The sequence below is a fragment of the Mobula birostris genome, chromosome 25 (genome assembly GCF_030028105.1).
Source record: "Mobula birostris isolate sMobBir1 chromosome 25, sMobBir1.hap1, whole genome shotgun sequence".
Lineage (NCBI taxonomy): Eukaryota > Metazoa > Chordata > Chondrichthyes > Myliobatiformes > Myliobatidae > Mobula > Mobula birostris.
Genome location: NC_092394.1, coordinates 871,125 through 891,412, shown reverse-complemented (window position 1 = coordinate 891,412; position 20,288 = coordinate 871,125). Strand labels below are relative to the sequence as shown.

The window sequence follows — 20,288 nt, the reverse complement described above, 5'->3', positions numbered from 1 at the left end:
TCTGCGGTGCTTCACTCTGCTATCTTTGGCGCTGAGACTGAGCCTGTGCCATGCCCCATCTGCTGCAGGGTTAGTGACTGCAAGCATGACAGTGATTTGCCTCTGTGTGATGGACTAAGACTGAGACTATGGGCCACTCCGGCTGCTCCCGGCTTTGGATTTATGGTTTCAATTTCATTCCAATGTTGATGCTTGCTTTACTGTTAACAATTTGATTTGATTTGTTTTTTTTTCTCTGTGCAGTGGGTGTTTTTTTAAAATTTAAATTGGGTTTTTAGGGTTTTTTGTTTTGTGGCTGCTTGGTAAGCAGAAGAACCTCAACATTTTATATTTTAGACCACAAGACATGGCAGCAGAATTACGCCATTTGGCCCATTGAGTCTGCTCCGCCATTCAATCATGGCTGATCCTTTTCCCCCCTTCTCAGCCTTCTCCCTATAACCTTTGATGCCATGTCCAATCAAGAACCTATCAAGCTCTGCCTCAAATACACCCATCGAACTGGCCTCCACAGATGCCTATAGTAACAAATTCCACAAATTCACCACCCTCTGGCTAAAGGAGTTTCCCCACATCTCTTTTAAATGGACACCCCTCTATCCTGAGGCTGTGCCCTCTTGTCCTAGACTCCCCCACCATGGGAAACATCCTTTCCACATCTACTCTGTCTACACCTTTCACATTTGGAAGGTTTCAATGAGATTCCCTCTCATCATTCTAAATTCCAGCGAATACAGACCCAGAACTACCAAACTTTCCTCGTATGATAACCCTTTCATTCCTGGAATAATCCTTGTGAACCTTCCTGTGGTTGGAACGGTAAATATCTTCTATATCTTAAATATATGACCATAAGACATAGGAATAGAATTAGGTCATTCAGCCCATTGAGTCTCTGCTGCAATTCCATCCTAGCTGATCCTTGATCCCACTTGGCCCCATACACCTGCCTTCGCACCATATCCTTTGATGCCCTGACTGATGAGGAAACCGTCCACTTCCCCTTAAATATACCCAGGGACTTGGCCTCCACCCCGGTCTGTGGCAGAGCATCCGACAGACTCACTACTCCCTAGCTAATAAAATTCTTCTTTACCTCTATTCTAAAAGGTTGCCCTGTAGTTCTGGATACCCTCATCAAAGGAAACATCCTCTCAGCATCCACCTTTCATATTCCTTTCATCATTTGATAGGTTTCAATGAGATCCCTCTCCCCACACCACATTCTTCTAAATTCCAGTTAGTACGGGCTCAAAGCAGCCAAATGCTCTTCATATATTAACTCCCTCATTCCTGGAATCATCCTTGTAAACTTTTTCTGGACTCTCTCCAATGACAACACATTCTTTCTGAGACATGGGGACCAAAGCTGTTGACAATACTCCAAGTACAGCCTGACGTGTGTCTTATAAAGCCTAAACATTTTCTCCTTGCTTTTATATTCTATTCTCCTCGAAATAAATGCCAACATTGCACTTGCCTTCTTTACCACAGACGTAACCTATAAATTACCCTTCCGGGAGTCTTGCACGATGACTCTTAAGTCCCTCTGCACCTCTGATATTTGAACCTTCTCCCCATTTAGATAATAGTCCACACTATTGTTCCATTTGCCAAAATGCATCATCATACCCTTCTCATACTGTATTCCATCTGTCACTTTTTTGCCCATTATTCCAATTTGCCCAAGTCCTGTTGCAATTGTATTGCTTCCTCAGCACTACCTACCCCTCCACCTGTCTTCGTATCATCTGCAAGCTCTGCCACAAAGCCATTAATTCCATATTCCAAATCATTAACAATGTGAAAAATAGTGGTCCAGATACTAATCCCTGAGAAACACCACTAGTCACTGGCAGCCAACCAGAAAACACCCACTTTATTGCCTCCTGCCTGTTAGCCATTCCTCTATCCATGTCAGTACCTTTCCTGTAATGCCACAGGATTTTATATAACCATTACAGCACGGAAACAGGCCATCTTGGCCCTTCTAGTCCGTGCCGACTGCTTACTCTCACCTAGTTTCATCTACCTGCACTCAGTCCATAATCCTCCATTCCTTTCCTGTCCATATAGCTATCCAATTTTTTTTAAATGAGAAAATCAAACCTGCCTCTACCACTTCTACTGGAAGCTTGTTCCACACAGCTACCATCCTCTGAGTAAAGAAGTTCCCCCTCGTGTTACCCCTCAACTTTTGCCCTTAACTCTCAGCTCATGTCCTCTTGTTTGAATCTCCCCTACTCTCAATGGAAAAAGCCTATCCACGTCCTCTATCAATCCCCCTCATAATTTCAAATACCTCTATCAAGTCCCCCCTAAACCTTCTACGCTCCAAAGAATAAAGACCTAACTTGTTCAACCTTTCTCTGTAACTCAGGTGCTGAAACCCAGGTAACATTTTAGTAAATCTCCTCTGTACTCTCTCTATTTTGTTGACATCTTTCCTCTAATTCGGTGACCAGAACTGTACACAATACTCCAAATTTGGCCTCACTAATGCCTTGTACAATTTCAACATTACATCGCAACTCCTATACTCAATGCTCTGATTTAAAGGCCAGCATACCAAAAGCTTTCTTCACCACCCTATCCACATGAGATTCCACCTTCAGGGAACTACGCACCATTATTTCTAGATCACTCTGTTCCACCACATTCCTCAATGCCATACCATTTACCATGCATGTCCTATTTTGATTAGTCCTACCAAAATGTAGCACCTCACACAGCCCACTCTTCTAACTGGCCTAAGTCTCTCTGCAAACTTTGAAAACCTACTTCATTATCCACAACACCACTTATCTTAGTATCATCTGCATACTTACTAATCCAATTTACCACCCCATCATCCAGATCATTAATATATATGACAAACAACATTGGACCCAGTACAGAACCCTGAGGCACACCACTAGACACCGGCCTCCAACCTGACAAACAGTTATTCACCACTACTTTCTGGCATCTCCCGTCCAGCCACTTCTGAATCCATTTTACTACTTCAATATTAATACCTAACGATTGAATCTTCCTAACTAACCTTCCGAGTGGAACCTTGTCAAAGGCCTTACTGAAGTCCATATAGACAACATCCACCGCTTTACCAAGGTCAACTTTCCTAGTAACCCCTTCAAAAAATTCAATAAGATTTGTCAAACATGACCTTCCACGCACAAATCCATGTTGACTGTTCCTAATCAAACCCTGTCTATCCAGATAATTATATATACCATCTCTAAGGATACTTTCCATTAATTTACCCACCACTGACCTCAAACTTACAGGTCGATAATTGCTCGGTTTACTCTTAGAACCCCTTTTAAACAATGGAACCACATGAGCAGTACGCCAATCCTCCGGCACCATCCCTGTTTCTAATGACATCTGAAATATTTCTGTCAGTGCCCCTGCTATTTCTACACTAACTTCCCTCAAGGTCCTGGGGAATATCCTGTCAGGACCCGGAGACTTATCCACTTTTATATTCCTTAAAAGCGCCAGTACTACTTCTTCTTTAATCATCATAGTTTCCATAACTACCCTACTTGTTTCCCTTACCCTACACAATTCTTGTTAAGCAGCCTCATATCTTCCGAAAATCCAAGTAAGTGACATCCATTACCTCTCCTTTGTCCATCCTGCTGGTTACTTCCTCAAAGAATTCGAACAGAGTTGTCAGACATGATTTCCCTTGACAAAAACCATGCTATGACTTATTTTATCATTAGTCTCCAAGTACCTGGAAACCTCATCGTTAATAATAGACTCCAACACTTTCCCAACCACCAAGGTTAGGCTAACTGGCCTATAATTTCACAAACATGAGAAAATCTGCAGATGCTGGAAATCCAAGCAGGCCAGGCAGCATCTATGGAAAAAGTTTTGTTGACGTTTCAGGTCGGGACACTTCGGCAATCCTGTGTATGTCGCTTGGCCTATAATTTCCTTTCTTTTACCTTCCTCCCTTAAAGAAGATATGACACAGCAGCTTATTAAAACTCCTTTCTGCATATCATACAACTTGGACGAAGCTTAAATTTCAAAAGCAGGAAATTGCAAAGATGCTCTGTTCCACATCTTTGTATCTGATCAATCATGACACTTAATAGATAAGGTATATACATCTGGAGTTGGGAGGAATGTGCAACAAATCTATAGAGTTAGTAAATAAATAATGACAAGTGTTTCTTCTCCCCAAATAGGTCTGCTGCAGAGATAAAATGACAAAACCTGTTCCAGCTCTTAACACTGGAGAGATTTTGTATAGTGATGAGAATTCCACAAAGCTGCATTGTTCTTTACTGATTTCTGCTTTTATACAGCGTCTTGCTCTCATCATGATTACTCTGAGAATAAATTTTGCCACGTGGCTCATCAGACTTATTGTACGATGTAACTCACATTCTGTTGCTCCCTCTTTCTTTGGAAGTGTGATGAACACTGATTTACTTAAATCATCTGGTATCTCCCCATGATCATAGATTTAATTTGCTATTTCTGTCATTTTCTCTATTCCAATATCTTGAGCAGTGGACACCCCTGCTGAAATCTGGAGGAAAACACACAGAGGGGGATCACAAAGCCGAGGAAAGAGGACCGGGTCGAGACAACAGAGACTTTTGGAGAAGAGGAGTTCGGTAGGTAATACTGTTCCGGCTGACTGGATGTGCACTGAGAGCAGTAAGCGTAAAGGAATTGGGTGCTTACTGTTCTGGCTAACAACGGATGGTGCAATCCAGGGTATATTACGATCGAGGAACGTGTTTGCAGACTGGATACTGAACTTTTTACTGTTGGGCTTCAGCCACATTCCACTGTGATATAACACTTGGCGGCACGGGAGGTCGTTGCCTGTGGCCATCGAACGTGCAGCTCCTCCCGTGGAGGGTCAGACACCCTGAGCCAATAGACTGGTCCTGGACTTATTTTCCATCTGGCATAGTTTGTATTTTGGTGTTTGATTGTTGGGGTTTTTTGTATTGCTATATTTACACTCTATTCTTGGTTGGCGCGGCTGTAACGAAACCAAATTTCCCTCGGGATTAATAAAGTATATCTATCTATCTTCTAAGGCCAGTATCATTTCAACAGCGATGTTGTCTGGACCAGTTGCTCTGTTATGTTTTGTTTTATTTACGGCTGCTCGAATTTCTGATTTTAGAATGCTAGGTCCTTCAAGGTTCTTCTTTATGTTCGGTTTTTCTCCTCTTTGGTCTTCAAAAAAGTTCTTTTACGTATTCTGTCCATCTGTTTAGGATTTCCTCTTTGTTCATAATTAAGCTGTCATCTTTTACCTTGATGCAAAATTAAAAAATATACGTTTCTTAAGAAACTTATACTGGGACCAGACAGCATCCATCAAAATAGAAGGAGAAGTGAGTGAGTATGTGAATATCATGAGAGGAGTCAGGCAAGGTTGTGTCTTTTCACCAGACTTATTCAATCTCTTTCGTGAAAACATCTTGAGAAGTATCAAGGACATCAAAGGATTCACAATTGGAGGCCATAATATAAATAACATCGGATACGTTGATGACATCGTACTAATAGCTGACTTAGAAACAAAACTTCAAGAACTACTCACTATAACGGCAGCAGAAAGTAATCGCAGAGGCCTCTCAATCAACACCAAGAAGACAGAAAGCATGGTCATCTCCAGAAAGACAAACATCCCACAATGTGTGTTCAAGATCGGAAATACAAACACCAAACAAGTCAACAAATTCAAGTATCTTGGCAGCCTAATAACAAGTAATGGCAGGTGCGACACAGATATCAAATACAGAATAGCAATGGCGAAAGAAGTTTTCCAAAAAATGAAGACCATATTAACAGACAGAAAGATGAGCACATACACTAAAAACAGAATACTGCAGCGCTACATTTATTCTATCCTGACTTATGGAAGTGAGTGCTGGACCATTTTTCCAGCAATGGAAAAGAGACTAGAAGCAGCTGAATTATGGTTCTACAGGAGAATGTTAAAAATATTAAGGACCACACACACATCAAATGAAGAAGTTCTCAGAAGAGCCCAAGCAGTTTGATCACTCAAACCAACAATAAGAGAAAGACAACTCAGATTCCTAGGACACATCATGCAGAAAGATGAACTAGAAAAACTCATACTCTTTGGAAAGATTGAGGAGAGCAAACCTAGAGGAAGATCTCGGCTTATGTACATCAAAAGCATAGCCAGGTGGCTACACATCGAGGAAATGGAAGTCATCCAAAAAACGAAGGATAGATCTATATGGAAAACCATAGTCACCAAAGTCCGCATCGGATATGGTACCTAGACAGACAGACAGATGAGAATTCACAGATTTATTTGAGGATTGCAGGTAATGACTTGAGGGCTTGTTTACAGAGATGTCTACGCACTGCTCAACTTTGAAAACTTTAGCTTAAGTTACTAAAGCATCAATGCCATTTTAATTATACCACTCATACCTTCTCTGTTTGGGACGGGACAGTTCTTGCTGCTAACATTGGGGCTGGCAGAATTCCTGCGCTCAGTGTCTAGATGTTCTTGACGTTGACGCACTGTCTCCTCCTGCAACGCGGAGTCATGTGCAGCTTTGATGTGTCGCTGTAACAATGCCAGCCCACTCACCGGAGCACTGACAGGTACATACGGAGTAGCCATCTATTTGAGAGAAAACACTGCTGAAAGTAGGCCAAGACAAGAATATTCCAGAAACACATGCATCCCTTAATTTATTCACTTTTCTGGATGTGTGGTTCCCTGAAAGTGGTGTCACAGATAGACAGGGCAGTGAAGAAGCCATTTGTCAAGCTGGCCTTCATCAGTTTGGGCAATCAGTATAGGAACTGGTACACTATGTTGCAGTTGCATAAATCATTGGCGAGGCTGCACTTGAATATTGTGCAGTTTTGGTGACACTGTTATAGATGTCATTAAGCTGAGGAATGCACAGATTTATGGGAATATTGCCAAGACTCAAGAGATTGAGTATTAAGGAAGAATTGGGCCTACTCCAACTTTTTTCCTCGAAGCATAACAGACTGAGGGATTGCTTTATAGAAGTATATAATATCATGATGCATAGATAGGGTGAATGCACTTGGCCCCTTTCCCAAGGGATGAAACTCAAAAACTATATTTATGACAAAAAAGGAAAAAAAAAAATCGAAAAGGGACCCTAGGGGCTATTTCTTCATGCAGAAGGTGGCGCATTTATGGAACAAGCTGCCAGAGGGAGTGGCTGAGGCAGTAAAATAGCAATATTTTAAAGACATTTGGATGAGTATACAGACAAGAATGGTCTGCAGGGATATGTCCAAACACAGGCAAGTGGATTAACTTAAATGGGCATCTTGGTTGACATGGATGAGTTAGGCCAAGGGCTCACTTCTGTGCTGTATTGGTCTAGGTGCAAGTTACAGGCAAGGCTAGTGATCTCATCTGCATTCAAGAGCAATGAGGGAGAACTCTTAAAAGAAATAGACCATAAAGCAAGAAAATACAAATGACCAATTAAATGTAGATGTTCCTGCATACTTCTGGTTTAAGATACCACCAGTGAATCTCAGTGACTTCTGGCTGGTGGCCGATAAAACAAGGAAAACAACTAAATACTTTGTTAGTCACTCGTTTTCTGGGAAATGATTGTCACAAGCAATCATCTGCAACTTCCCTTTGGAGGCAATTCGATGTGGCAGAACCAAGGCAAGGTGAGGCAGTGGACCTATCACCAAGAGTGAGGAAGACACAAAGTTTGATTGATTTAAGCACCAGGCTGAATTAGAACGCCAAATTGAGATGGTGCGGTCCAGGCCCTAGAACGTATCGAGGCAACTGAACTTGATACTTGGATGATGATTTAAGCACCGGGCTGAATTACAAAGGTTGGGTACAGGCTGAAACAAGGTGGGGCCAGGCCCCAGAGCATACAAAACAACTAAATTTGATGCTTGGATGACAATTTAGGCACTGGGCCAGATTGAAAAAGTCAGGGTGCAGGGGACAGGCTGATTCAGCTCACTGTTCCATACCGTTTACTCAATTCTGCACTGAACTAGGGAGTGTCAGACACTCTTTGTGGACTTCAGTTCAGGACTTTATTTGCTTGCAGTTATTATTTGCATGATTGGACTTATTTTTTTCCTTTTATCGGCACACTGGGGTGTTTGACAGTCTTTTTTTAAAAATGAATTCTTTTGGGTTTATTTGTTTAGTGTCTGCCTGTTAGGAGACGAACCTCAAGGTTCTATGATATATACACAAGTTGATAATAAAAGTACTTTGAATTCTCTAGATTGTAAGACTGGAAGATATTAAAACATGAATAAATTGAGCACAAATTCAAAGTTCATTATCAAAGTGTATATACTATATACAACTTGAGTTTCACCTTCTTACAGGCAGTCACAAAAACAAAGAAACCCAATAGAACCCATTAAAAAACTGTCAAACACTCAAAGTGCAAAAAAAGAATGAATCGTGCAAACAATAAAAAGTAAACAAATAACACTCAGAACTAAAATTTACGAAAGTGAGTCCACAGCCATGGAGCCATTTCATCGCTGCATCTGGTCCAGGAGCCCATTAGCTGCAGGTCACAGCCTCAGTTCAGCACACACACAAGAAACCTTGTGGAGCAGCAAGCGGAACACCCGCTCGTCCCTTGCCTCTGGTGCCGACGCCACAACCTTTTTAATCTGGCCCGGCACATATATCAGCCAAACATCAGCTAGTTCCTAGCTCTTGGACTGGACCCTGCCCTCTGATTCGGCCTCAGGTCTGCTCCAACAATGGATAAACATCGACTTGTTCCTCGCTCTCAGGCCCAGACCCTGCCAGCTGAATTCAGCCTGTACCTTTTTAATCTGCTCAGCACTTAAATCAGCCAAACATCAGCTCGTTTCTTGCTTTCAGACCTGCGCCCTGCCACTTCAATTTGGCTCCAATTCCACTCCATCTATGGTCAAATATTGGCTCATTCATTTCTCTCGGGCTCGGGTCCTGTCACCTTGATTTAGCATGTACCTGCCATGCTGCAATCGTACTGCACCTTCAATACTTCAGTTCATACTACAAAAAATGCCAGGCCATACAGACGGTTCAAAAACACCAATCCAAAAGGGAAGTTACAGGCCATTGATAGCAGATTTTGTTGTCGATAAAGAGTGTGATTAATAGAGTATTTAGTAGATTTGTTTGCAGCCAGTAAGGTATTGCTGTGTCTCACCAGCACCATCTTAAACTAGAAGACGGTGATACATCATAGAAATAGAGGCTATTTGGCCCATCATATAATGCTGACCATTGATACCATTCCCATTTACCTTCACTAGTTCTACAGCCCTCTATCCAGCAGCAATTCATCTAGATACTACCTTCCTCCATCACCCACTTGGTCAGTGTGTTTCAGATTCCAACCACCTATTGGGTGAAAGGGTTCTGTCTCAGATTCCCATAAAACTCTTCCCTGAAACCAATGCGCTTCAGTTGTTGACACTTGTGCTATGAAGAAGTTTCCTAATACCTACCCTATCTATGCTCCTCACACCTGTATCAGGTTCTTCCTCAGCCACCACTACCCCATGGGAAACAAAGGCCGTCTATCCAGCTCTCCTCACAATCAAGACCCTCCATCACAAGTAACATCCTGGTGAATTTCTGCATCCGGTCCATTCTAATCACTTCTTTCCTACAGTATGGTAACCAGAACTGTACAATACTTTAGCTGTTGGATTACCCATATTTTATGCGCCATAACTTCTTTCCTTTAATATTCTATGTCCTGGCTAATGAAACGACTATCCCAAATGTCTCCTTCACCATCTTATCTACCTATGCTGCCAGCTTCATAGATCCTTAAACTTGTAAGATGGAAAGTGACAGTGGATTCTGAGACGACTTCTTCTTCATGTGCCTTACACTTTACATGCTTGGGCGATCATGGCTCTCCACATCAAACGATACCTCGTAGCGTCAATGATATCTCACACACTTAGATCTGTTAGTTCTTTCACAGTGTTCATATATTTTCTTCTTTGCCTTCCTTTTCCGTGTTTCCCAGGCACATGGCCTTGTAAAGTAAGGTATGCTATTTCTCCCTTTCTGATGACTTGGCCCAGGAATTTAAGTTTCCTCTCATTTAATGTTCTCATTAAAGATCTTTTGATATGGCCACACTGGAGTACTGTCTCATTAGTTACCCTATTTTTATATATTTTCAGCATTCTTCTAAGAAACCACATTTCTGTTGCTTCTACGTTTCTTTGGAGTTCTGGTGTCATAGTCCATGTTTCGGAAGCATACAACAAGATTGACCAGATGTAACATTTTAGTAGCCTAAGCCTTGTTGTCATAGAAATGTGTCTGTTGGTAAAAATGGGTTTCATTTTTTGGAAGTTGGTTTTGGCAAATGGCAATTCTTTTTATTTCTACTTTACTTAGAGCATCTTGTGATATAAAGCTACCAAGGTAATTAAAGCTGGTCTTTTGTTCAATCTCTTGGTTACCGATGTACAATTGGCAGTTGGGAGTATCCTGTTTTGATATTACCATACATTTGTTTTTTTTTTAAACAGCTGATGCTTAGACCAAAATCTGCACTTGTTTGTACTACTTTGCCTGGGAGGATTTGTAGGTCTTCTGCAGCACTTGCTATTAGGATGGTATCGTCTGCATATCTTATATTGTTGATGTTAACACCTCCAATTTTTATCCCATTTATGTCTTCTATTTCTCTGAGAATCATTTCACTACAGATATTAAATAATTCCGGTGAGGCAACGCATCCTTGTCTAACTCCTCTTTGAATGTTAGTCCAACTGCTTATATTATCATCAATTTTTACCGCCGTCGTTTGATGTCAATATAAATTTTGAAGCAGTTGTTGGTCCCTTCCGTCAATGTTTAGTTTAGCGAGAATTTGAAATAATTTTTCATGTTGCACTTTGTCGAATGCTTTAGTGAAATCAATAAAACATAAAAAGATATCATTTTGATATTCGATTGCCCTTTCTGAAAGCATTCTAGTATGAAAATTGCGTTCCTAGTTCCTCTATCTTCAATAATCCCATATTGCAGACTAGGTTCCTGAATTTGCACTACAATGGGGAGGCTGGTGCTGGGAAAAATTGTGTTTGATGGTAGATCAGCAATAGCAAATGAGCACATAGTTGAACCACAAGATTATGAGAGGCATAGATAGAGTATATCTGTCTCCCAGAGGGCATGCATTGAAGTTGAGGGGGCGATGTGAGGGATAAGCTTTTTTTGCTTAGAGTTGTAGATGCCTGGAATACGCAACCTAGTATGGTGGTAGAGGCAAGTATATTAGAGGCTTTTACGAGATGTTTGGATAGGCACATGATGTAAAAAAGATGGAGGAATATGGAATTGGTGCAGGTAGGAGGAATTGGTGTTTGGGTGTTTTTGATTTCTTTTCTCGCTGGTTCAGCACAACATTGTGGGCCAAATGGCCTGTTCTGTGCTGTACTCTTCTGTGTTCTAGTCAGAATGTTAACATTTCCCATTTCCAAATCAATGTACTGATGTCCTACTGTAACCTTAAACAATGGTTTTCATTGTTCACAGATTGTGCCCCTTTGTACACCCACAGATTCACTTATCCCATGTCTTGGATTACATTCTTTCAAGATATTGTCGCTGCTTTGAGTGTCCAACATAAGGGTCCCGGCTTGGCAGTATACATATCCTCATTACACATCCTCAATTTTCTGGGGTTCCGTTGTCTTAGATGGGAAAGAGTGGGAGGAATTAGGGCCATCCCTCCCTCTCTGTTCGTCTGCCTGAGTTTTCAATATGATACCTTACACACGGTACACATTCAGATACAATTCCCTCAGCCCTTTATTCATTGCCTTCCTTCCCAAAGTTTCCTTTCTTCAGCCTTTTCCCCAATTTTCTTTGTCATTAAACTCAGCCCCACTGTTTAGTTTAAAGTCCTATCTACAGCCCTGGTTCTGCAAAATGCTAGGACTCTGGTCCCAGCATTATTCAGGTGGAATTGTCCTATCAGAACGGTACTCCCCCGTACCGGTGTCAGTGATCTACAGCTTCTCTCACACCTACCTTTGAGCCATGTGTTGCCCTATTTAATTTTGTTGAGGAAGGGGTTAAAGGAGGAGTGGTGGCAATTCTGGTCAGGGGGAGATGTCACTGCAATGCTCCATCAACACAGGCTGGAGAACTTGTCTAGTGAGGTGTTATGGATGGAACTGAGAAATAAGAAAAGTAGGACCACATTAATGGGGCTATATTACAGACCACCCAACAGTCCGAGGGATTTAGAGCAACAAATTTGTAGAGATTGCAGACTGTTACAAGAAACATACAGTTGTTACAATAGCTGATTTTAACTTTCCATATATTGACTAGGAATCCCATACAGTAGAAGGACTAGATAGGATAGAGTTTGTCAAATGTGTTCAGGAAAGTTTCCTTCATCAGATGTCCCAACAAGAGAGCATGTAATGCTGGATCTGCAATTAGGAAATGAGACAGGGCAGGTGACAGAAGTTTGGGCATCTAGAGATCACAATGCTGTTAGTTTTAAAGTAAATATGGAAAAAGATAGGTCTGGTCCACAGGTTGAGATTCTAAATTGGAGAAAGGCCAATCTTGATGGTATCAGGAAGGATCTGGCCACTGTGGATTGGGACAGGCTGCTTCCTGACAAAGGGGTACTTGTTAAATGGGAGGCCTTCAGAATTGAAATTTAGAGAGTACAAAGCTTGGTTGTGCCTGTTAGAATGAAAGGTAAAGATAACAGGTTTAGGGAACCTTGGTTTTCAAGTGATATTGAGGCCCTAGTTAAGTAAAAAAAAAAGGAGGTGCATAGCAGGTATAGGCAGGCTGGACCAAATGAGGTGCTTAAGAAGTATAAGAAATGCAAGAGAACACTTCAGAAAGAAGATCAGGAGGGCTAAAAGAAGGCTTAAGGTTGTCTTAGCAGACAAGGTGAAAGAGAATCTAAAGAGATTGAACATATAGATTAAGAGCAAAAGGACTGCAAGTTATAATCGCCTGAAGATCAAAATGGCAATCTGTGTGTGGAACCAGAATAGATGGGGGAAGATCTCAAATGACTTTTTTTTTTTGCATCTGTATTTACTCAGGAAATGGATACAAAGTCTATAGAAGTGAGGCAAAACAGCATCAACTTTTTGGCCCTATATAGATTACAGAGGAGTTTGCTGTCTTGAAGCAAGTAAGGGTGGGGTGGATAATTCCCCTGGGCCTGACAAGGTGCTTGCTAGGATCCTGTGGGGGTAAGTGCAGAAATGGCAGGGGTCCCAGCAGGGATTTTTAATCATCCTTTGCAAAAGGTGAGGCACTGGAGGATTGAAGGACAGGTCGATGTTGTTCATACATTAGATAAAAGTTTAATTCAAGCAAAGCTGAACTATGCATATCAAACCAGTAAGCAATGAACTCAGTGTTTAAGCTAAAAATGAACCTTGTGGGTAGTAAAGCTCCAAGGATGGTGCTACCCAAGATGGCAGACAGTAGCTGATCTGCTCTGTGCATTTTCTGTTACCTTCACCCACAGAGAGAATGAAAAATGTGTGAACACAGACGGTGGAAGGAATACTCACCATACTAGGAATCATTGCTGCTCGCTGCTGAAGCTGTTGGAGATCCATCTGAACTGGCTTCATGGTCGAGGTTATCAGTACAGTGTTGAGAGGCTTCAGCAATGATGGCTTTGTTTCTGGAGAAAACATCCTGGGACAGAAATTAACCATTGAGCAACTTTAACCACAAGTTTACAGATCTAAAGGTTTATTGTCAAGAACCTTTAATGAAAATCCATTTCCAAAAGAGATCTTAGAAAAGAAAATATGTGGCATTGTAGAATTACAAATCTTCATCAGGACTGGGCAGATTAGTTTCTAATTTATCACACTACCTTCTCCATAATTTGAGAAGTTATGGCATGATATGATAAACATTAGGGAACTGCATCTGACAGGGAATCTATGATTTGGGGATATGGTCTATAAAGTACAGCCAGGCTGGTCAGGTGCTTTCTCTAGGGCACTCGAGACTGGGTGACGTTACAGAGATTTATAACATCATGAGGGCAACAGATAAGGTGAAAGGTTATAATCTTTTTCCCAGGGGAGGGAAATCTAAACATAAGAGGGAATAAGTTTAAGGTGAGAAGAAAATTTAAGGAGACCTGAGAAGCAACTTTTCCATTGAGGGCAATGGGTATATGAAACAAGCTGCCCATGAAAGTGGTAGAGGCAGGTAAAATTACAATAATTAATTAAAAGACATTCAGTCAGGTACATGGATAGGAAAGGTATAGAGGGATATGGGACAAAAGCAGACATATAGGACTAGCTCAGGTAGACGACCTTTTCAGCATGGACAAGTCAGACAGAAGGGCCTGTTTCCATGCTGTATCACTCCATGACTCTATAAAAAACAAGTCAGCAATTCTGCTTATTTGGTGAAGTGCATGGCCTCACCTTTGCCTTTCGCTCTCGCCATCCTCCACTTCATCTGCACTGCAAGTTGCACTAGAATCGTTGTCTGAATGAGGTTCCGCCGGTGCTCCATGTTGCGGCAGGTCCAAAACCTCACAACCTGTTTCCTGCTGCCTAGCTTTCTCAAACTCCTTGTCCTTAGCATCCACTTCTACCTTAACCTGTACATTTTCTTCAGGTTTAACATCCATATCCACTGGTTCAGATTTGGTCTTTACCAAGGGATCAAAAGGAGGCTTTGCTTCAGCTTCAGGGTCCCTCTGCTCCTCCATTGACTCCTCAAAGCCCAAGTTCACCTCTTGCTTGATCTGAAGTTCAGGTGAGGAGGCAGCTGGTGTTACTGACACTGGTTGCACATCTGAGATATTCTGAGTGGTAGGATTAAGCTCCTCTCCCACCAACCTGTTGGGCTCCGTACTCTCCTTACTTGACTTGCTTGTTTCCATAGGAGACGGTGAAGGTGCACTCTCAGTATCTGAGCTGTTCTCCGCTGCTGGAAATAAAGAATTAGCATTGAACTCAGAAGATATGGTGTGGCTTGAAAGGCAAAATAGAAATAAAGTAAATATGAAATCATGGTGGAAAATAATTGAAATATTTAGACCAATCAGGTTATGAAAGTTGCAAAACCTTTATAAATAGAAGGCTTCTTAAAGCATTTATATGCTAATAAAAAACAACTAATATTCCCTCAATTTATACTGTAGTAAATTCTTCATAGATTACTGAGGACCAAAAATTTATTGGGTTTTAATATGTTAAGAGTCTAGAGCTGAATGACACAGAAATGGGCCTTTGGAAGCCCACAACCATGCCAACCTTTTTTCCATCTATACTAATATTCCATTAGACTCAGTCATTTGCATCTACTGACTATGATGGGCACGTAGATATTAGAACATAGAACAGTTTCACACAGTACAGGCACTTGGCCCACAATGTAGCACTAACCTATACTCCACAATTAATTTAACACCCCCCCCCCCCCAAAACAGCCCATAACCCACCATTCGTTCACATCCATATTACACGGGTGATTTCTAGTTATAATTGAACATAAAAAATAGAAGCAGATGGTGGTTTTTGGTCCTTTAAGGCTGCACCACCATTCAATGATAAACTAGATTATATCTAAAAATCTGTCAAATTTTCTCTTGCATATACTCAAGGAATAAGCCTCTATAGCCCTCCTGGGTAGAAAATTCCAAACATAAGCCACACCAGCTTTGAGCAATTTAGCCGCGACTAACTATCCATTTACTTTGAGACTGTGACTTGTTTCTAGACATCCCAGTCAAGGAAGATATCAACTCAGCATCAGACCAAATAAGAATTTTGTACATTATATTGAGTTCACCTTCCACTTGTTTAATCTCTACCCAGTACATACCCAGAATGTTTAATTTCCCCGACAGAACAAACTTCCACCTCAGAATTATAATCCGGTTTGATATCATTGACATAGGTTATGAAATGTGTAGTTTTGTGACAGTAAAGTGCAATACATAACAATAAAAGATAAATAACAATAAGATGACAGCACTATGCAAACTGCTAGTTATACATCTGCCTTTTGCACAGTACTGTATACAAGTAATGAATTACATAAGTTGTGCAAACAGACAGCAAAAACAGTGAGGTAGTGTCCATTCAGAAATAAATGGTGTGTTGCCTCCTAGATGCCAAGATCCAGGCTGTCTCAGAGTGGCTGCAGAAGATTTTCAAGAGGGAGGGTGAGCAGCGAGAGACTGCGGTGCACATTGACGTCAATGACATAGATAAAAGGCTGGGGGCCGGGGGGGGGGGGGGGGGAAGAAGTCCCGAGCAGTGAGTAGAGTTAGGGAAAAGGCTGAAGAACAGGACCTCCAAGGAAATAATCTCTGGATTATGCTCAGTCCGCATGCCATGCTCATCAGGATAGGAACAGATTGATGGTACGGATAAATGAGTGGCTGAGGAACTGTTTCAGGAGGCAAGGTTTCAGATTTCTGGATCATTGAGATCTCTTCTGGTGAAGGTGTGACCTGTACAAAATTCTGTACAGATTTCTGGATCATTGAGATCTCTTCTGTACAGATTTCTGGATCATTGAGATCTCTTCTGGTGAAGGTGTGACCTGAGCCTGAGTGGAACCAATATCCTTGCAGACAGATTTGCTAGCGCTATTGGGGAGGATTGGAACAGGATGATGGGGCACTTTCTGGTTTAAGACCGAACTGGTGAAATACAGTGATGATTTGCTGGTAGCAAACAAACAAGAAGTTTCTGGAAAAAAAAATCACTGCTATCAATAGCCTGCAACTTCCCTCTCAGAGCTGAGCTTTTGAACCGTCTGTATGACCTGGCACTTCTGTGGTCTGAACTGAGGTCTCAGAGGTGCAGCACAATTCAGTGTGCTGTGTACAGGCCAAATCCAGGTGGCAAGTCCTGGTCCCGAGAATTACCAAAGCGGCAGGGCCCGGGCCCAAGAGCAAAGAACAGGCTGCTGTTCCGCTCGCTGCTCCACAAGGTTTATTCGTTTCTGCACTGAACTAAGTTATGTTCTGCAACTAAAGGGGACCTGGACTGGCTGCAACTAGTTTCATGGCTGTGGACTCACTTCTGTCAACTTCAGTTCTGAATGTTATTTACTTACTTTTATTGCTTACACAATTTGTTAATTTAATGCACCACGGATGTTTGATGCTAGTCTTTTTTTACTAGGTTCTATTGGGGTTCTTTGTTTAGTGGCTGCCTGTAAGGAGATGAATCTCAAAGTTGTACACAGTATAAATGCCTTGATAATAAATGTACTTTGAACTTCGTTGTTGTTATACAGTGTGTAGTACACCTTGGGATGGATAGGCAGATAACAGGGCAAAACTTCAATCAGTGGGATGAGGTAAAGTGTAAAATCAAAAAACGATGATGAATACAGCACTGAAGATGCTATACTTGAATGCACGCAGCATACAGAATAAGGTAAATGATCTTGTAATGCAGTTGGAGATTACCAAGGGGTAATCCTTGTAATAGAATTGGCATCCCTGGGTGGGCATCGAGGATAAATCTCTGTTGAGTAAGCGTAAGATTCAAGTTGGACCATATGTGTGGAGTATATAGAGCGATCTGGTACAGGATACTTAGCTGTTACTAACCCAGGATGAAGAATTCAGGGAATTCTATAAGTCCTAAAGGACTTGGATTGTTTAGATTGGAGATAATTCCTCCAGAAATACATGTTGGGGAAATGGTGGCAAAATGGTGGCAAAATGAAGAGTTTGTCACTCACCCTGGCTGTGAAGGGAAGACTGCAGGGGATGCCCTTTGGAAAATTATCCAAGGGAAGCTGTCAAGCAGGGATTTTAAACAACTACAAAATCCAGTAGTAATTAGCTGTTTAATTTAGGATTCGATAGAAATTTGACAGAATGCTAAAGCTGAGCAGCACAGATTAGAAAAGAAAAACAAATGTTGGCAAAAAGGTGAGCCCAAGCAAGATAGGTTAGTAAAGGAAAACCTAGAATGTCGGCAAAAAAGCTAAAGCCAAGCGAGATAGATTACAAGAAATCCTAGAATGTCAGCAAAAGTCTGAAGCTGAATGAGATAGGTTAGAGAAGGAAAACCTGGAATGTCGGTAAAAAGCTGAAGCCAAGCAATGTAGATTACAACAGGAAATCCTACAACATTGGTGAGAAACAAAGGTGGAGTGGGATCGATTAGAAAAGAAAAACAAAACCCTCCAAAAGAAGGTAGAAACTCTTAAAAGAAAAGGTTACTGATTTACAGGGACTGAAGTATGGACTTGATGCATGCGGACCAGTTTCAGGTGAAGTGTGAGAAAGAGAGGTTAAAGAAAGTAAACAAGCAGCAGATGAACTAGCTAAGAATGAACTGGAAGGATTAAGGAAACAGTGTAGTAATTTAATTACAGCAATGAACGTGATTGGGAAATCAGCACATGAAATGAAGAAGAGTAACACTGGGCATCATACAAAATGTTTACAGCAGATGCAAAGGCTGCACAACCAACTTGCAGTGCAGAGAGAAATGATATGTGTTTTTGGATCTGAAAGAGGCAAATGAAGATTAATATGAAGACATAGATTGGAGTGATTTAGCAGAGTAAGCAGCCAGATACGGTGACCATAGTGATATCCAACGGAAGCGATTACATGCCACAAGGAGGCATTAGGGAGGAAACAGAAGTAGTCAGGGGCATTCAAAATTCTTGGGACGGGGACGGGGGAACAGCAGCGCTCTAACTTGAGGCGCCAAACCTCACTGACCGTTAATAGAACAGGCACTTCCCAAAATAAAAGGATGATGCACTGGAACGTGGAAAAAAACCATAGTTCTGCAGGCGGTGAGCACTCATCATCACAACTTGTCTGAAACTTGGCAATCTCATCCAACCTTACCAGCCAAACAGACATTATTGAGAATGCATAAACTAGCAACCCGGGTGCCCAACAGTTCCTCTTCACTTGCAGCACAGAACAAGTTCATGCAATTTAACAGATGGTAAGTCAAGTACACCCTCTTGATTTTCTCTACAGATCTACGGAAAACAAGTTGCTCAATGCAGCAGTGCTGGCAAGAACCTACACTGTAAAACAGAGCCAATCAGTGAACCTGCTGAACCCAAGGATTCCTCGAGGTGTTCAAAGTAATCTTGGCTTCCTATGTGCAGTCAAGAACCATCTTTGGGGATTGTGAGACCTTACGTGATTGGGCAAACCCACTAACTAGAATAGTATAAAGGTAGCTTGTTCCACCAGCTCTAGCACCAGCTCTATCATGACTAACATTCAGAGTCCAGTCTGAATCCTTGACATAATTTTCGCTGTTGTGATTGTCTTCATCTTCGCCTTGCCATTCCTTTGCATGCTGCAACCATCATTCCATCCATGTCAATCCACTGCTGTTGTCAACATCTGATAGGCATTCCCAGTTTGTGTCAATCTTTAATTTTAATTTAGCCCCATTGATGATAAATACGTATAGCGCAATCTCTATGAGCCTGAAGGCAGTGAAGCCTTGAATTTTATCCGTGCTAAGGAAGAAAAACTACAGAAAGCTTGTCAATACAATGTTACATACCTGGAACATGGTTTTATTCCATTCCTACCAGATCAGCAACACCCCACGTGTCTTATTTGTAATACTGTACTGTCTAATAAAGCCACGAAACCATCAAGATTGCAGGAACACTTCCGTAAAAGTCACCCTGAGAAGACTACTTATGGTATTACTCAGTTCCAGAAGATGAAAGAAGCATATGGAAGGTGTTGCACATTCAAGTCATTTGTTAAGAAAGCTAAAAATGATCTTAATAATTGTCTTATTGCTTCTTATAGCATTTACAAAATGACAGCAAAGTGTAGAAAATCTCATACAATTGGTGAAAGATTAATAATGCCTGCTGCATCAGAAGTGCTCACCACTGTTCTCAAAATAGATACCAGTATTTCAAAATCAATTCCTCAGAGAAATAACTCTATAGTTCATCGTATTGACAAAATGAGTGAAGATACTGAGTATCAACTAAGCAGAGCTACAAAAAACAGAATTTGGGATACAACGGGATGAGGCAACTGTGCGAGACAACAGTTATGTATGGTTTATCAAAATGGAAAAGCTTATGAAGAGATCAGAATCAGAATTCGATTTATTATCACCGGCATGTGACATGATATTTGTTATCTTAGCAGCAGCAGTTCAATGCAATACATAAGCTAGCAGAGAGAGAAAAATAATAATAAAATAAAACATAATAAATAAACAAGTAAATCAATTATGCATAT

At 41.3% G+C, this 20,288-nt stretch overlaps 1 protein-coding gene across 13 annotated transcripts in view; it reads right to left on the bottom strand.

Moving 5' to 3' along the window:
- ncor1 (nuclear receptor corepressor 1) overlaps window positions 1–20,288 on the bottom strand; it is a 297,718-nt gene that overhangs the window by 97,883 nt on the left and 179,547 nt on the right. For 12 of the 13 annotated variants that reach the window (XM_072243400.1, XM_072243412.1, XM_072243409.1 and 9 more), the window contains exons 20-22: window positions 14,485–14,995; window positions 13,603–13,732; window positions 6,457–6,652 (exon numbers count right to left, since the gene is read on the bottom strand). In XM_072243400.1, the coding sequence (XP_072099501.1) occupies window positions 6,457–6,652; window positions 13,603–13,732; window positions 14,485–14,995 (837 nt within the window). The remainder of the gene's footprint in view (window positions 1–6,456; window positions 6,653–13,602; window positions 13,733–14,484; window positions 14,996–20,288) is intronic. The other variant, XM_072243403.1, reaches the window with a different exon arrangement.